The sequence below is a fragment of the Alligator mississippiensis genome, chromosome 7 (genome assembly GCF_030867095.1).
Source record: "Alligator mississippiensis isolate rAllMis1 chromosome 7, rAllMis1, whole genome shotgun sequence".
NCBI classification, from domain to species: Eukaryota; Metazoa; Chordata; order Crocodylia; family Alligatoridae; genus Alligator; species Alligator mississippiensis.
Window position 1 is genome coordinate 45,564,413 of NC_081830.1, and position 15,680 is coordinate 45,580,092.

General features: G+C 45.5%; 1 protein-coding gene across 1 annotated transcript in view; it reads right to left on the reverse strand.

Moving 5' to 3' along the window:
• RBP2 (retinol binding protein 2) overlaps positions 1 to 13,870 on the reverse strand; it is a 34,244-nt gene extending 20,374 nt beyond the window's left edge. The window contains exons 1-2 of the mRNA XM_006257986.3: positions 13,763 to 13,870; positions 179 to 307 (exon numbers count right to left, since the gene is read on the reverse strand). Of these exons, the coding sequence (XP_006258048.1) occupies positions 179 to 251 (73 nt within the window). The 5' untranslated portion in view covers positions 252 to 307; positions 13,763 to 13,870. The remainder of the gene's footprint in view (positions 1 to 178; positions 308 to 13,762) is intronic.
• Between the last annotated feature and the right edge of the window lie 1,810 nt (positions 13,871 to 15,680).

The window sequence follows — 15,680 nt, forward strand, 5'->3', positions numbered from 1 at the left end:
ACACATTATAACAAGCATATGATTTTTGGTGTGGTTGCCAGAAAATATTATGTTCAAAACATATTACAGAAGTAAGAGTTGTCTGCTATTAGGTTTTTTTTAAAGCATAATTTACTAATAAAACTTTTTGTCCCTAAGTATGTACAGTATATCAGTATATATATTATTTTTTATTTACCTAAAGCAACCATGTAGGCTTCAAAGTTTTCATTGGATTCCATTTCCCACGTTCCATTGTAATCAGCAGGCATTGTGGCTAAGAGTTTAAATCGAAGGACAGATCAAATGGTGAGCCTGGAAGCAAGAGCTGCAGAAAGAATGTTTTGTAAGTCTCTCCTTTTTATATCTTTTCATGGATAAAGTTTACGGTTTTCCAGATAATAAAGTTGAAGGGTCAGAGTGATAACTCAGCAGAACTTTGCCTTCATTAACAAAGTTCAGGAGGATAGCAGGCAGGCAAGGAACTGGTTTCTGAAGCAAGAAGTAACAGAGAAAATGATTTTACATTGACCTTTGTAAAGAACTGCAAGCTATTATGGGTACAATTTCGAAACATGTAAAACACAATGACAAATTTAAGCAACCCAATTTAAGTAACCCAGAGTAGATTCTTTTTTTCAATTCCCTTCTCCTGCATGCCATTTGCCTCCATTAAGAGCTCAGCCTTGCATATCTTGGCTATGTGACAGATGAAAGATTGCACCATATTTTTAAAGACAAAATATTGTTTTTATTTAATTTTTACTTTGATTCAGTTTCATCCGTTATGATACAGTTTAAGATATAATTAGTTTGTACCACTGCTGTCCCTCTTCATAGATGTCATATGTGGACAGATGTGCTTCATGCACTAAATCCATTTGGGCACGTCCACACAAGTGTGCACATGCATCTTGCAGCGTCTCAAAGCCCTTTGAGATGCTGCAGGAGGCATGTGTGGGAATGAAAAAACATTCCGTACACTGCAGATTTGCAGCACGGGGGCAAAATTAGATCCCTGGATATCCAGGGATCAAAAAAAATGCAGGGGAAAAAGTGGGGCAGGGCACAGTCTGAGACCATGCCCTGAGGAAATCGGAGGCTTAGTTTTCCACAGAGACACTCTGGTAGCCAGCCAGAGCATCTCTATGGCTGGCCCTTGCCCCAGTGCTGAAACACGCTGCCTGCCTGTGCAGGGAGCTAGACCTGGGCTCCATGCCAGTAAGGGGGGGGGGGGGGGGGCTAGAGGACGGGCCCATGGGGGAACCCCTGCCAGCCCCATCCTCTGCCAGCTCCTCAAGCCCACCAGATTGCTGCCCCACCTGGCCCCATTCCCTGCCTGCCCCCCCACCCCGTGTTGTGCAGGGGGGCTCTGCCAGTGACCCCAATGGCAGCTGCTACGGCTGGTGAGTGTGGGGCTTTTTTTATTTTTAAAGTGCTGGGAGGTTGGAGCCAGGTGAGGCAGCCATCGGGGGGGAGGTCTGGGGGTGCAAATGGGGGGGGTGGGGCTGAGCAGGGCAGCCATTGGGGGGGGCTGCAGGAACTGGTGGGGAATGGGGCCAGACAGCATTCTTGGGGGCTGGGGAAGCAAGGGGGTTGAGGCATGTGGGCCCTGTAGCGGGGGTGGTAGCCCCTGCGAGGACCATGTGGCCCCTGTTGGGGGGCTGTAGCTGCTGTGGGGGGAATTCTGTGAGCTGTGTAGGGGGGCTGTGCCCTGAGGTGGGCAGGGGACCCACTCATCCTGAGCAGCCCCCCCAATCTCCCCATGATTCACCCACACCTACCCACACACCCTGCAGCCCTCCACAACCACCCATATCCCCCCACCCCCTTCCCAACCTCCTCTTGCAAACCCCACATCCCTGCAGCACACACCCTGCATGCCCAGCTGCCAGATAGGATGAGACCTGCTGGCAGGAGCTGTAGCTGCAGGGGCATCTGTTCCCACATCCTGGTTAGTGAAGGAGTCAGGGGGGGCTCTAACTGCTCTATGCTAAGAAAATCAAAGGCAAACTGCAAAATATATAGATATTTAGAAGTCATTCTCCTGCCGTGTCTGGGGTGTCCTTAGGTCCCTCCGGCTGCATCGTCACGCATCCTGCAGTCCCTGCGGGACAGGGAGGCAGGCCTCACATGGCCCCACACAGCCTGTTATGCCCCCGGGCCGTGTGAGCTCGGAGAAACCGGAAGTGCCGCGGTGGGCACTTCTGGTTTCACTTTATCTTACAAGCCGGCATGCCATTTAGTGGAGCATGCTGGCTAGTAGGATGCCAGATACAGCTTTTACTGTAGTGGTCTTCTGTTTTAATTGTGGAAAAACATGGATTTGGGGGTATTTTACAGAGTGACTTTGGGATTTTTTAACAGGAATTTTTCAGTTTTCAAATAGGGAACACCAGAATTCCTGCTAGGAAGGTAAGTGGCAGGACCTAGGCAGAGGAGCCTGCTCAGAGCTGGCACCTTGAACCCAGCTGGCTGTGGCTGACCTCCTGGCCAACTGGAGCCAGGAGGACATGCTTTGACAGTTCAAAGCAGACCACTGCACTGGAAACATCTGGGTGATAGCTGCCCAGATGGCCAGGCAGGGGCACACATGGCAGTAGTGTCGCACAAAGGCCAACTCTGCAATCACAGCCCACTGGCAGCTGGCCCAGGGGGGCAGATGCCTCTATTGACTGTGCAGTCCCCATCCGGGTCTGGCAGGTGTGCAGGAGGTCACAGCCAGGCAGAAGCCCCCACTACCGGACAGTTGCAGTGCATAGAGGGTGCAGGGAACATTCAGGGCTGCTGCAGCAGTCCAGCTGGCACAAGGAGTAGTGTCCCCAGGTAGCAATTGGACGGGCCCCAGAAGCTCCTGAGAGTCAGTAGCTCTGAGCTACTTGACAGGGCAGCTTTTTGTACTGATGGGGCCAGGACAGGGCAGCTTTATATACTGCTGGGGACAGCACAGGTGCTGGCCCCTGGCTCCCCCTGGCTGCAGATCCATGAGGAGCCAGGCAGGGTTATTTTGCCCCAAGTGGCACAATTTGCCCCATACCAAAGTGCATGTCTGGGCACGTGCACTGAGGCAAAAAGCACCAGCTCAGATTTGCACTGCTTCTATTTGAGCTGCTGCAAGCACATGTGCTTACATGTGTGTACGTGCCCCTTGGGTGCATTAACTGTTAGTAAAGATGTTCCAGATTAATACAACTGAGTTCAACATTGTCAGTGACTTTTAATTAGGCTGAAACTTGGTGGTTTGGGTTAGAAATCTCTAGTGGACCTTACAGGCCATAACATATTATATGTCTTAGTTATGAACTTCACAATATATCCCTCATCAGAGAGGCTAACAGAATGCATGATTTTTACTTTGAAGCAGGGTCAGGGAGGGAGAAGCTTTCTCCTGAAGGTGTCTGAGGAGCAGGCTTATTAGTTGTGTTCTTTTGCAACTTGAATCTATTGTGATGCTCACTAAATTAGAATTACAATCTGATACACTAAAATGAATGAGAATTTCTGTGTAGAAAAGTGAAGGGATCCATTAAAGCCTGAGCAGGATGGGCATGAGAACATGGATCCTTCCTTCCCACTATATTCTAGCGCATCTGCCTGCCCTGCTACAGATCTTGGTGCAGGGACAGTGGATCCTCTGGTAGTGCTACCTCAGTATGGCAGAAGGCTGCTGCTATGGGAAATGAATGTCTTTACAGAGAAGTTAATCCACCAAAGGTTTCCTCATGGACCCAAAAACCAATGCAGCAGCAGAAAGAAGAGAACCCTCGGTGCAGATAAGTCTCTCTTCTCCCTTTTCTGGTCCCTTGTACAGGCCTGATTTTCTCCTGCATGGCCCTATCTATATATAACTTTCCTTCTATCAGGTTCATAGACATTAGGTTTCATAAACATTAGGGCTGGAAGGTACCTTAGAAGGTCATCGAGTCCAGCCCCAAGGTTCCTTACACCACCTCTGTTCAACCCTCGTCATTGCATCCTACAAGCCTTAACTGGCATCTTTGGAAAATTACTTCAAGCTTTTACTTGGGTATTACCCCCAATTCCCCTCCTATGCACACACAAAACTATCGAAATAAAGTGTTGAGGGTATTTTCAATCCAGACTCCTTTGTCAAGCTGAAGATTCAGCCTGTGGCCTGGATGCAACATTTTCTTAGGCTGATAATCTACTCTGTAATGAGGAAGGTGTCCCCTTGAGTTAACCTAGAGCTGTTGAAGTCCGATTCTTCTTTCTTGAAGACAAAACAAGACAAAATATATACAAAAGGAAAACAAAGATAGAAAAGACACCATTGGTCTATAATACTTATTTGTAACTTTATTGCTAGAGACAGATTGGCTGTTGAAATGATGGGATGAGCCTTTCTGAGACTTGCCTAAATTGTATCTGTTTTAGGCTGTTTAAGAAATATTTTTTAACGTTTCTCTGATCAGGGGCTCATAATAGTATATTGCAATAGAACCTGTCTTGTCTGGCTAAGCTAGACTCATTAAATACAAGACAAAAAAGACAAAGTTTACCAAGGGAATCATTGCTTGAAGTCTTTAAATGGAGATAGCTTTTTGAAAAAAATTCAATGATCTAATTTAAACAAAAATTACTGAGTTTGCTAACATGCACATGTGTAATAGGGAAAATTATTTTTCCCTAATGCTGGAATTACTGGGCAGAAGGCAGTATTATGAAGGAGGTCAGACTAGACAGTTGTAATGGTCTCTATGGGTGTATGTTGAAATTTGTGAATGCATACAATAGCATATACAGGGTATTTAACCTGAACAGGTTTTATGTTGCAGGATATTTTAATTTGAATTTATTTAGTTTTATATACTTGTTTTCTAAGCCTTCCCTGGGTAGTAACATTAATGAATGTGTGTATCTTTTTATCTTATACACAGACGACCCTCATATGCTAAAAGAGCATTGATGTAGCAAAGTCAAGTGCTCAGAAGTGAGGAAAGTTGCATATACAAGCTTAGTTCAGCTGCTTGTGCTTATGTAGAATGTCACTATCTTCATAGGTGACTGGTGCCTCACCCCAGTGACCAGGCAGTGACTGGGGGGGTGGGAGAAGAGAGTCCCCCTGAGGCCGATCACACTGACCGGGGGGGAGGGGGGGGTGGCTCTCCACCGCCAACCTCACTCACCAAAAAGCGGCTGTGGTGCTTTAGGAGAGGCCCCGGGACTTCCTCAAGTGCTTCTGCTGGTGACCCTGCTCCCCACCTGTTGCTCATGCACCACCTGGGAGCGTGGCCGCTTCACCTGGCAGCCCTGCTCCCTAGCTGGTGCTCGCAGGGGGGCACCAGTGCTCCCACCTGCACCCCCGTGCACCCCCTATGTGTCGCCACTGAGTATCTTATATGGTCACAGGCACTTCTACTTGCTTCCTGCAAGAAAACTTAATGAAAAAAAATTTCAAAGTTGTCTAGCCTGGCTGTATTTGGGTAAATTCTCACAGAAACAGCAAAAGAACATCTCTGACAAAGATCCAGCTCATGGTTTGAACACTCTAGTACAGTAGTGCTTAATCTTTTGGCCCCACAGACTAGGTAAGTGGTATGGGGCCAGTCCATGGGCTGGATCAGGCCTGCATTCCAGAATCAGGCCCTGTTCAGCCCTATGCCACCCTTTTTGGTCCCATGCCACTCTATGCTGCCCCACTCAGCCTGGCACTGCCCCGTTTGGCTCTGCTTGCTCAATTTAGCATGCAGACCTATGCTTTCCAGCCCATGGGGCTCCCCAGGGTCCAGGAATATGACAGCAGAGAAGTAGCAACTAGCTGTCACCACTCCCCTGCTGCCAAATTTTTGGGCCAGTGGGGAGCCCTGAGGGCCAGATCTGGCCTGCAGTTTAAGCATCCCTGGCTCCAATATAATGTGACAAGCTTCAGATGTCCTTGGAAGTAGGCATCATTGGTACAGATCCCTGAAAGGATTCACTGGAGGTCACCAAGGAACAGTCTTTTCTGAACTTCTCAGGACATTATAGGTCTGCATGGCTGCCAATTCTAGGCAAGCAGGGGTGTGGTGGCTGAGCAGTTCTGACATCTTGCTCTGGCTCCAGAGACACGACTTTGAGTTTTACTCTGGACTTGTCCTAAAGGCTGCCCCCAACTGTGAATGGATTATCAAGCTGTTTGGGCTGGGATGTCAAAAGTGACTGAATATGATACTGTGCACATTATTCCTCTGTGCTGTTAGCTATTGAACAGTAACCAAAGGCCTGTTTAGGTGCGAGTAGATCTAAATGGCACTCTCTAGTGTTATAATATACCTGTTAACAATGTAGCTTTTCTTATGACTATACATCAGCAAATATGATTTTGGAACTTTGTGCTTTGTCAGTGAAAGAATGGCTTTGTATCTTTGATTCAGAGCAGACAGGGATAAGGACAGCTCTAGTTCTTGCAGGTTTTCAAATGAAATATTACCTTCTTTTTACCTGCACTACCAGCACATACAAAAGAAAAGCATATAATGGCATATAATGAGATGTCAGGAGATCCTTGATGGTAAGTTTTAAACAAACAGAATCAAAGTGAATAGCTTTATTTCATTTTCAGGAGACTGGGAAGTTATCCAAGTAAAAACTAGGGAAAAACTGTAACTTTTGACCAATTGCTTGTTTGTTTTAATCTATACTTGTTTGCTCATCTTCTGCTTAGGGGCTATCTTCTGCTCTGTGTGTTACCTATGGGGCTCTGATCTCAGCTGGTATCCTAGATACCTCGCTCCTTGCTTTCTTGCACTATGCTGATAATAAATACCTATTCATGTCATTATAACAAGGTAAGAGGTGAGAACAAGTCCCTGTTCTATTTTCCTTCAATGTCTACAGAGATGCACTGATTTACAGCGGTTTGACCCAAAGAAGAATTTGGTTTCCTATCTTCAAACGGTTAATTATGGGTATCTAAGGAAAGCATCAGGCTAAGTGTCCACAGTTATCTTCTGAAATCAGAGCACATGCCAGTAGAGTGCAGCTTGTTTCATAGGCAGAGAATTACCATGCTCTACAACTCTAGTACTGATACAGTTCTGCTTCATTTTTGGAAATCATTCTGGCAAGATGGAGCTAAATCACTTAAGCCAGTATAGGATAGTTTTTTGGTTTGCCTATCATTTATTAAAAGGCATGTCTACATAGCTCAGTGCAGCAATACAAAAATACCCAAGCTAGCTCTGAATGATGTAGCTGGGGTACTGAAGCAGTGTAGCTCTGTTAACAGTTATTTGCCTAGGCTAATAAGTGCTGCTGAGAAGCAGGGTATATTAATCCAGGTGGACCACTGTGCTAATGCTGTTCTACTGCTTCCAGTACCCAGCCTAGCTTATTCAAGACTTGGGTAGCTGTATACAGTAATGCATGGCATGTCTAAAGTAGTAATTTTCCATCACTGAAGATGGATTTAGTGAAATTCAGAGAAAATAAGTGATCCCATGACCCTTTCATTTGACCTGTTACACTGCTTACCAGTAAGTAGCAAATTTTGTTTCTATTTGTATAAACTGTGTTAGAAACATGCTAAGCCCATATTTGCTTGACAGTCTGTAACAGTCCTCTCAAGTAAATGCTCAATTAGCAGTTTGCAAATGTACTAAATTCTCCTAATCAAGACATTTTGTAAGTAGAGTTAATAAAACATGAAGTATTGACTTGAGAGGCTGTTGTGATGCCTTCTGAGTTTTTAAAGTGTACTGTGTTAAGGTGCACAAAGAGAATTTTAGTTTACTAATCAATAACTTCACAGGCAATAATGCCTCCATCAGATTGTAAACCCTGTCTAAATAATATAGACCCAATTGACAGTGACAACTGCTGCATCAGTGCAGGTGCTGTTATTACAATCTCATTTTAAGCCCCAGTTGGAAAATTTTAAGTTTGCAGATCACTGATTCAGTGGAATCATAGGAGTCCATTACCAACTAAAATGATTTGTCCCTTGTGACATCTTTGGGTTTTAAAATGTTGCTAATTACCCATTCCCAAATTGAAATTACTCTGATTGTTCTATGTATAAATATACTTTCAAAAGGGCAAAGTTAATTTAATTTCTCTACTGACAATATGCCATTGTGAAATGAAGAAAAAGTGGTCTATGGTATTTTTTGTTTTTAATTCTGGCACTCTCTCTTCACAGGCCACTGCTGTTGAGGTTCATGGGGTTTCTAGGTACAGCAGAACAGCTGTATCAGGCCCTGTGTTGTTGATTTTTTTTTTCCCAGTAGTCTTCCAGTATGCGCGTTAAAAACAATTGCTTCTGACTTCATATCCTGTGTGTCAAGTTTCAGGCCAAAGCAAGGTTTTGTTGTTCTTGTGGAAAAAAAAAAAAAGCAGTATTGTGAAAAACTAGAAAGACCTTTCACTTTTTAATGGTATAAATGGCCTTCCTAGGCTAGGTTAGATATTAAAAAAACCTGAAGCAGAATTGATCTAAATTATGTGGTTTTCTGTAAGCAGCATACTTTAGATCAGCAGTAAACAGAACACACATTTGCTCTTTGGTTGGAGGGAGCGTTACACTGGGTTCCACCATTTTTAAACCAGTCTGTGTGTGACAAACTTCTGTTCTGTTACAGGTATAAACCAGTTTTGTGTGTTGAACTTCTGTTCCCTTATAGATATAGACTGATCTGTTCACTTATACTGGTAAAAGTGTAATATCTGTACCTGACCTTAGTCTCACGTATATATATTATACGTGAGACTAAGGCAACTCCTTTGTAGGCAACTCCCTTGCAGGGGTCAGAAGGAAATTCAGTCTGCTTGCTTTGTGAGATTCAGGTTGCTCCAAACTTAGGGGAGAGTGCACATTTGACAGGGTCTAGGGCAGCCTAGACTGTGACAAAATTCTCTCTGTGGTCTGCCAAGGAATCCACAATACCGGTGCTACCTTGAAGACAGCGCGGCATGCTTGCTAGTTTGCACTCACTATGCTCCTGGTTTTTCAGTTTTTAACCACCTAAAATATACAAGCCATGGCAGGGAACATCTGTACTCCCTAGTTGATAGTACAGCAGCCATTTAAGAGTAGAGTACCATAGCAGGCTGACATAAGCTGTTCTGAGTGTCTGAATAACCCTGGGGAAGTCAAGCAACACACTCCCAGACACCTACTATTATTTTTAACTTGCTATCACATATGCATTCACTTGATTTCTTTTTTTAAGTTTCATCACTGAAGATATATACAGTGATAGATGCTGCTGCAGAAAGTATCAGAGGTGCTATCTCACCAGTCACAGAATCATAGAAAATTAGGGTTGAAAGGGACCTCAGGAGGTCTTTTAGTCCAGCCCCCTACTCAAAGCAGGACCATACCCAACTACATCATCCCACCCAAGGTTTTGTCTAGCCTGCTCTTAAAAACTGAAATTTTGATTTTTAGCACATCTCCAGGTAGCCTGTTCCTGTGCTTTACTACTCCCTAGTAAGAGAGTTTTTCCTACTTTGTAACCTTAACTTCCCTTGCTGCAACGTGAGATCATTGCTCCTTGTTCTGTCACCACTGAGAACAGTCTAGCTTCATCCTCTTTAGAACCAACCCTCAAGTACTTAAAGGTTGCTATTAAATCTCCTCTCAGTCTTTTCTTCTGCAGACTAAATAAGCAGAGTTCTTTCAGCTATGTTATGTTCCCCAGTCCCCTAACCATTTTTCTATCCTCCACTGGACTCTCCAATTTGTCCACATCCTTCATGGAGCAGTGGTGGGGGACAAAACTGGACACAGTACTCCAGATGTGGCTTCACTAGTGCCAAATATTTCATGGCTGAAACAATCTATTTGCATGTGATTCTGCTTTGAGCAGGGGGGTGGATCCTGAAGTCCCTTCCAACCCTAATTTTCTATGAAATGAGGGAAGTGATTTTTCCCCCCCCTCTAATCTGCTGGCAATGCTACTAATGCAGCCAAGTATATGGTTAGCCTTCTTTGCAGCAGGGGCACAAAGGGCAACTGTTGGCTCATATTCAGCTTATTGTCCACTGTAAACCCCAGGTCCCTTTCTACAGAGCTACTGCTTAGCCAGTCATTCCCAGTCAGGACAGAACAATTCCATGGACTAGTACAAAGTGCAGGACATTGCACTTGTCCTTATTGAATTTTGGGAGATTTCTTTTGGTTTAATCCTCCAATTTATCAGGGTCTCTCTGAATCTTAACCCTACCCTCCAAAATATCTACTATTCCCACCAGTTTGGTGTTATCTGCAAGCTTGCTGAGGGTGTACCCCATGCCATCTTCCAGATGGCTGATGAAGATATTGAACAAAACTAGCCCCAGGACAGACCCTTGTGGCACTCCACTTGATACTAGCTGCCAACTAGATATTGAGCCATTCACTACTACCCATTGAGCCTGACAAACCAGCCAGTTATCTACCTTACAGACCATTCATCTAACCCATACTTCTTTAGCTGAGAATGTTGTGGGAGATCATTATCAAAAGCCCTGCTAAAGTCAAGGTATATCACATCCACTGCTCTTCCTGAATACACAGAGCCAGGTTGGTCAGGCTTGACTTACCTTTGGCAAATCAATGCCAAATGCTCCCAAACACTTTTTCCTTTTCCAAATAAATTAGAAATTGACTCCTTGAGGACCTGCTCCATGATTTTTCCAGGGACTAAGGTTAAGCTGACTGGTCTGTAGTTCCCTGGATCCTCCTCTTCATTTTCTTAAAGATGATGTATTCCCCCATGTCATTCTTTAGACCGATGTTTATGCTTTCAGCACGACTCCCTGGATCTGTACCTTTTGGGATATACAGTTTGGCTTGATGACTCAACTGCTATAGTGCCAAATTCTCTCACCTACTATGGCTTTGATATTGAAATTTGTTGCTGATGGGAGGAAGGTAATTTGTCCCCGATCATGGCACTCTGTCTGCTTAGGTGCTGCCTTGCGGGGCTCTGCCTCCCCTAGACCCCACCTAATGCCATCCAGCTGTTAAGAGTCCCAATAAGGTAAGTAAGCATTTGCGGTCTTTTTGTGGTCCCCTCACTAGAGAGTCCATAAACTGTTGAACTCTTACGGTAATTCAGCCCTGCTACTCCACCTCACTCTCTACTTGCACCTCATGAGAACTTCTATGACGGATGAGTCATATCGGTCCACTTTCCATAGACCAAAAGAGAGAGTGAACTGTATAGTAATGTATCACACTCTCCTTTTTACTTACTCATCTGATTCTTCTTTCTCTTACTCTTTTCCTACAGTGTTCTTGTCATCTGCTAGCCACTTAACTCTTCTGAGTAAGTCTGTAGGCTCCTCCAAGCCTTCAATCATGGGAGTCAGTTCTGGTTCCCACCAGTCACCCCTTCCAGGGCATTCCACACTGGGACACGGCTCTCCACTGCTTCGCACATACACTTCTGGTCCCCCTTCTGCAGGTTCCCGGTCATCTTTTATCTGGGTGTTTAAGTTCCACTCTGCCAATCAGAGCTGGCAAATGCTCCTAAAGTGTGCTGGCATTGGTGGCATGGTTTCATGTGCCCACACAAGAACCTCTTCTTTCACCACCATTGACTACTCACCGTCTCCCCAAACTGTGCTGACTAGTGTAGTGGTCTGGGTTCATTCTCACACCCTTAGTAATGTTTCCTTAAAGTCCTACCAGTTCTTCCGGACTCTTTTCTCCCTCAGACTGGCCTTCCAGAGGATTCTGCCCATCTGTTTCCTGAGTGAGAGTCTGCTTTTCTGAAGTGCTGGGTCCCTACTCTGTTGCTCTCTTTTCTTCCTTTTGTCAGGATCACGAACTCAATCATCTCATGGTCGCTGCTGCCAAAGTTGCTATCCATTTCTGCATTCCCTACCAATTCTTCACTATTTGTGAGCAGCAGATCAAGAAGAACATGGTCCTTAGTTGGCCTTCCCAACACTTGCACCAGGACATTGTCCCCAACACTCTCCAAAAATTTCCTGGATTGCCCATTTCCTTCTGTATTACCCTCCCAACAGATGGCAGGGTGATTGAAGTCCCCCATGAGAACCAGGACCTTTGATTGGGAAACTTTTGCTAGCTGTTTAAAGAAAGCCTTATCCTAGTCTAGTGGTCTATAGCAGACAACCACCATGACATCACCCTTGTTGCTCTTCCCTCTGACCCCACTTTCAATAGGGCTTTCTCTAGTTTCATATTAGAGCTCTGAGCAATCATACAGCTCTTTTACATATAAAGCAACTCTTCCTCCACTTCTCTTCTGCCTGTCCTTCCTGAACAGTTTATACCCATCCATGACAGTATTCTAGTCATGCAAGTTATTCCACCAAGTCTCTGTTATTCCAATAACATTACAGTTCTGTGACTGTGTGAGGACTTTCAGTTCTTCCTGCTTGTTTCCCAGGCTCTGTGCATTCATGTACAGACATCTGAGGAAACTAGCTGATTACCCTGCTTTCTCAGGAAGAATAAAAAGGTCTTCCCTGTTGCCCCCTCCTGCTTGCACTTCCTCCAGGTCACCCACTTAACTCAAGACTTTGGTCTCCATCCCCCACTGAACCTAGCTTAAAGCCTTTGTCACTAGGTTAGTGAGCCTCTCTGTGAAAATGCTCTTCCCTCTCTCTTCATAAGATCTTGTCTCTTCCTAGCAATCCTTTTTCTCGGAACGACAACCTATAGTCAGAGAAGCCCAAGCCCTACTGTCAACACCATCTGCACACCCATGCATTGATCTTCAGGATGTGTTTGCTTCTCTCTGAGCTCTTCCCCCTCGACCAGAAGGATTGAAAACAACACCTGAGCCCCTGTCCCCTTCAAAAGTGATCACAGGGCTCTGGGTGCAAGGGTGATCTGCTCAGGGTTCCCCTGCCCTCCCAGTGTATCATTGGTGTTCTCATTGATGAGTAGTATGGGGTAGTAGTCAGAGGGCCAGAAGAATCTTAAGAACATCCCTCCATGACATCTCAGATACAGAGTCAGATCAAGCAGCAGACCTCCTGAGATAACAGGTCAGGCTAGGAGATAGATGCCTCTGTCCCTTACAGATGGAAGTTGCTGATCACCACCATCTATAACTTCCTTTTTGTGGCAGTGGTATCTATCTTCCCAATCTTGGGGAGGCCTGGTGTGGCCTCTTCCACTGATGGAATGTACTCCTTCCCTTTTGTTGGTAGGGCCTCACCTGTTCTCCAGACAAACTGCTGCAGGTGGGGATAAACAGTTTTGCTTACTATCAGAAGTAACAAGCTTCCACCTTCCTGGGAATCCATAATCTCTTCCTTCGCCAGCACCACCTCTGGCAGCCCTTCCTCTGCAGTCCTAGTGCTCTCCTCCAGCACCAAATCAATGAAGTCCTCATAGCAGAATATGCTTCAGAGCCTTGTCGCTTCCTCCTATAGCTCTTTTTCCTGCTGCCTGAGGGACACCACCAGGAGGCATGGCTCACATTGCAGTAACTCCCCCACCTGGTCATCACTGGAAGGAATCTGCAAGCCTTAGTCTCCACAGCACCAAACCAGGACCTGGGTGGAAGCTTTGGTGAGCAGTTCTGTCTAGACAGATACCTTTCAGGTCCAAGCAGAGGAAGAACTGGCAGTGGCTCTGGTATTGTGTCTCTCCAGCTATCTCTGTGGGGTACTTACATCCAGTGCCTATCTCTTCCTGTCCCCCTTATCAAGCAGACCTTCTCTAGCAAACTTCCATATAAGCTGGCCCGTTTGCTGCCCCTTGATCCTGAAGGCTAGGTACAGACAATCAAAAAGCCCGAGGCTGAACTGATTCAGTCTTTGCAGGCTAGTCTAAACTGCACAGATTACATTGAAAAAGAAGTGAACAGACATTTACCTTTGATTCAGGAAATGCAGCCACATGCCTGCAGTGACTCAGGCCAGAAGCTGCAGGTGCTATAGCAGAGCTCTCAGGCTGTGTTCACTTCCTCTTCCTGCTGCCCCTGAGGTCTCTGGGACTTGTAGTCCAGAATTCCAGCAGGAGGACTCTGCAGAGTTGCTTATCACTTCCTCTTCCTGTTTCCAGGTGCCTCTGGGATTTGTAGTCCATAATCACAGTCAGCAGTAAGTTTGAGTGGGGGAAGGAGTGTTTAGCCCCCTTCCCTGGTCCCAAACCCCAGCTAGGGTTTACCTGGGGCAGGAGTCCTCCCTCCCCCCACCCCCCCTTCAGACAGCTGCATCCCCAACCAGGCTTGCCCCCCCCTCTTCCCCCTTGATAACCAGTTCACACTGCTCCAGTTAGAGAGCAAAGGTATAGGGACAGTCCTGCTCTCTGAAGCAGGCAGATAGCCCAGCCCAGCCCAGGGCTGGAAAGCATGCTGGGGGACTGTGATTTAACTTGAACTAGGAAGGGGTCTTGGACAGAAGTTTGATAAACTGGTTTCATCTAAATCAGTCAAGTCTGATACTGCATTCAACCAGGTTTGTCTTTAATCAGTTTCAGCCATTTTGAAACTGGTTTATGTGCACTGAGCTTCTGTTCTGTTACAGGTTTAAACCAGTTTCTGATGACTTAAATTGGTTTGTGTGTAACTTCTGTCGTTAGCCGAAAAGTTCCCTTTCCCCTGCTAATCTGCTTCCTCTAAGCAAGCTTCCAGTGAAGGAAGATGAGAGAGAGAGAGTTTCTGGCAAACTCCCTACTTGCTCTGGTCTCTAGTTAAAATTGCTCTAACTGCTGAGTTTTAGCTACTTACTTTGAATATCTAGGTGGGTTGTGCTTAATTAAAGAATGAACTTACCTGAAAGGCTGTCCTTTAAAGGGGGGGAGGTACAAACAGACCTATATGCTGCTTGCAAACTGCCCTGTTTCCTATCCTTTTTTACTCATCCCCTGGTTGCTTGGGGAGTCTTCTTTTCAACTCTTCTGGGCTTGGACTGGCTCTGTCCCCTTGTTAGGGCTTTTGTCAGATACAGGCAGTAATCACTCAGCTAGCAGCACTCTCTGGGGGCTCTGTTCAGGACAAGTACATAGAATCACATCTTGCAGATAGAAGCAAGTTGAGGGAAGAAGCTCAACCTACGGCAAGGTGTGGCAAAGGAGATGCTGGCATAAGGGAATTAGTGTAAAAAGTTGTTTAGCTGCTGGAAGAAGGACTCAGCCACCATACTGTAGGTGAGGAAGAAAAATGCACAGCAGGAAGGAACTAAACATGTAGGGAAAACTAGCCAGTATGGCAAAAGACCAGCTTGGCTTAACAGGGAACTCTTCAGTGAGCTAAAACACAAAAAGGAAGCTTGTAGGAAGTGGAAAGTTGGACAAACAACTATGGAGGAGTATTTAAAAATTGCTTGGGCATGTAGGGATGAAATGAGGAAGGCCAAAGTGCTAGTACTGTGCTGGAGCTGTAGCTAGCAAGTGACATGAAGGGTTTTTACAAGTATGTCAGCAACAAGAGGAAGATCAGGGAATGTGTGGGCCCTTTATTAAATGGGGGAAGCAACCTAGTGAAAGATAATACAGAAAAGGTTGAAGTATTTAATGCCTTATTCTTTTTCACCTCAGTCTCCACAGGCAAGGTCAGCTACCAGGCTACAGCACCTGACAGCACAGTTTGGGGAGGAGGTGAACAGCCAACAGTAACAAAGAACAGGTTAGGGACTACTTAGAAAAGCTAGATGTGTACAAGTCCATGGGGCTGGCATGATGCACCCAAGGGTGCTGAGGGAGTTGGCTGATGTAATTGCAGAGTCTCTAGCTGTCAGCTTTGAAAAGTCATGACGACTGGAAAAGGGTAAATACAGTGCCCATCTTTAAG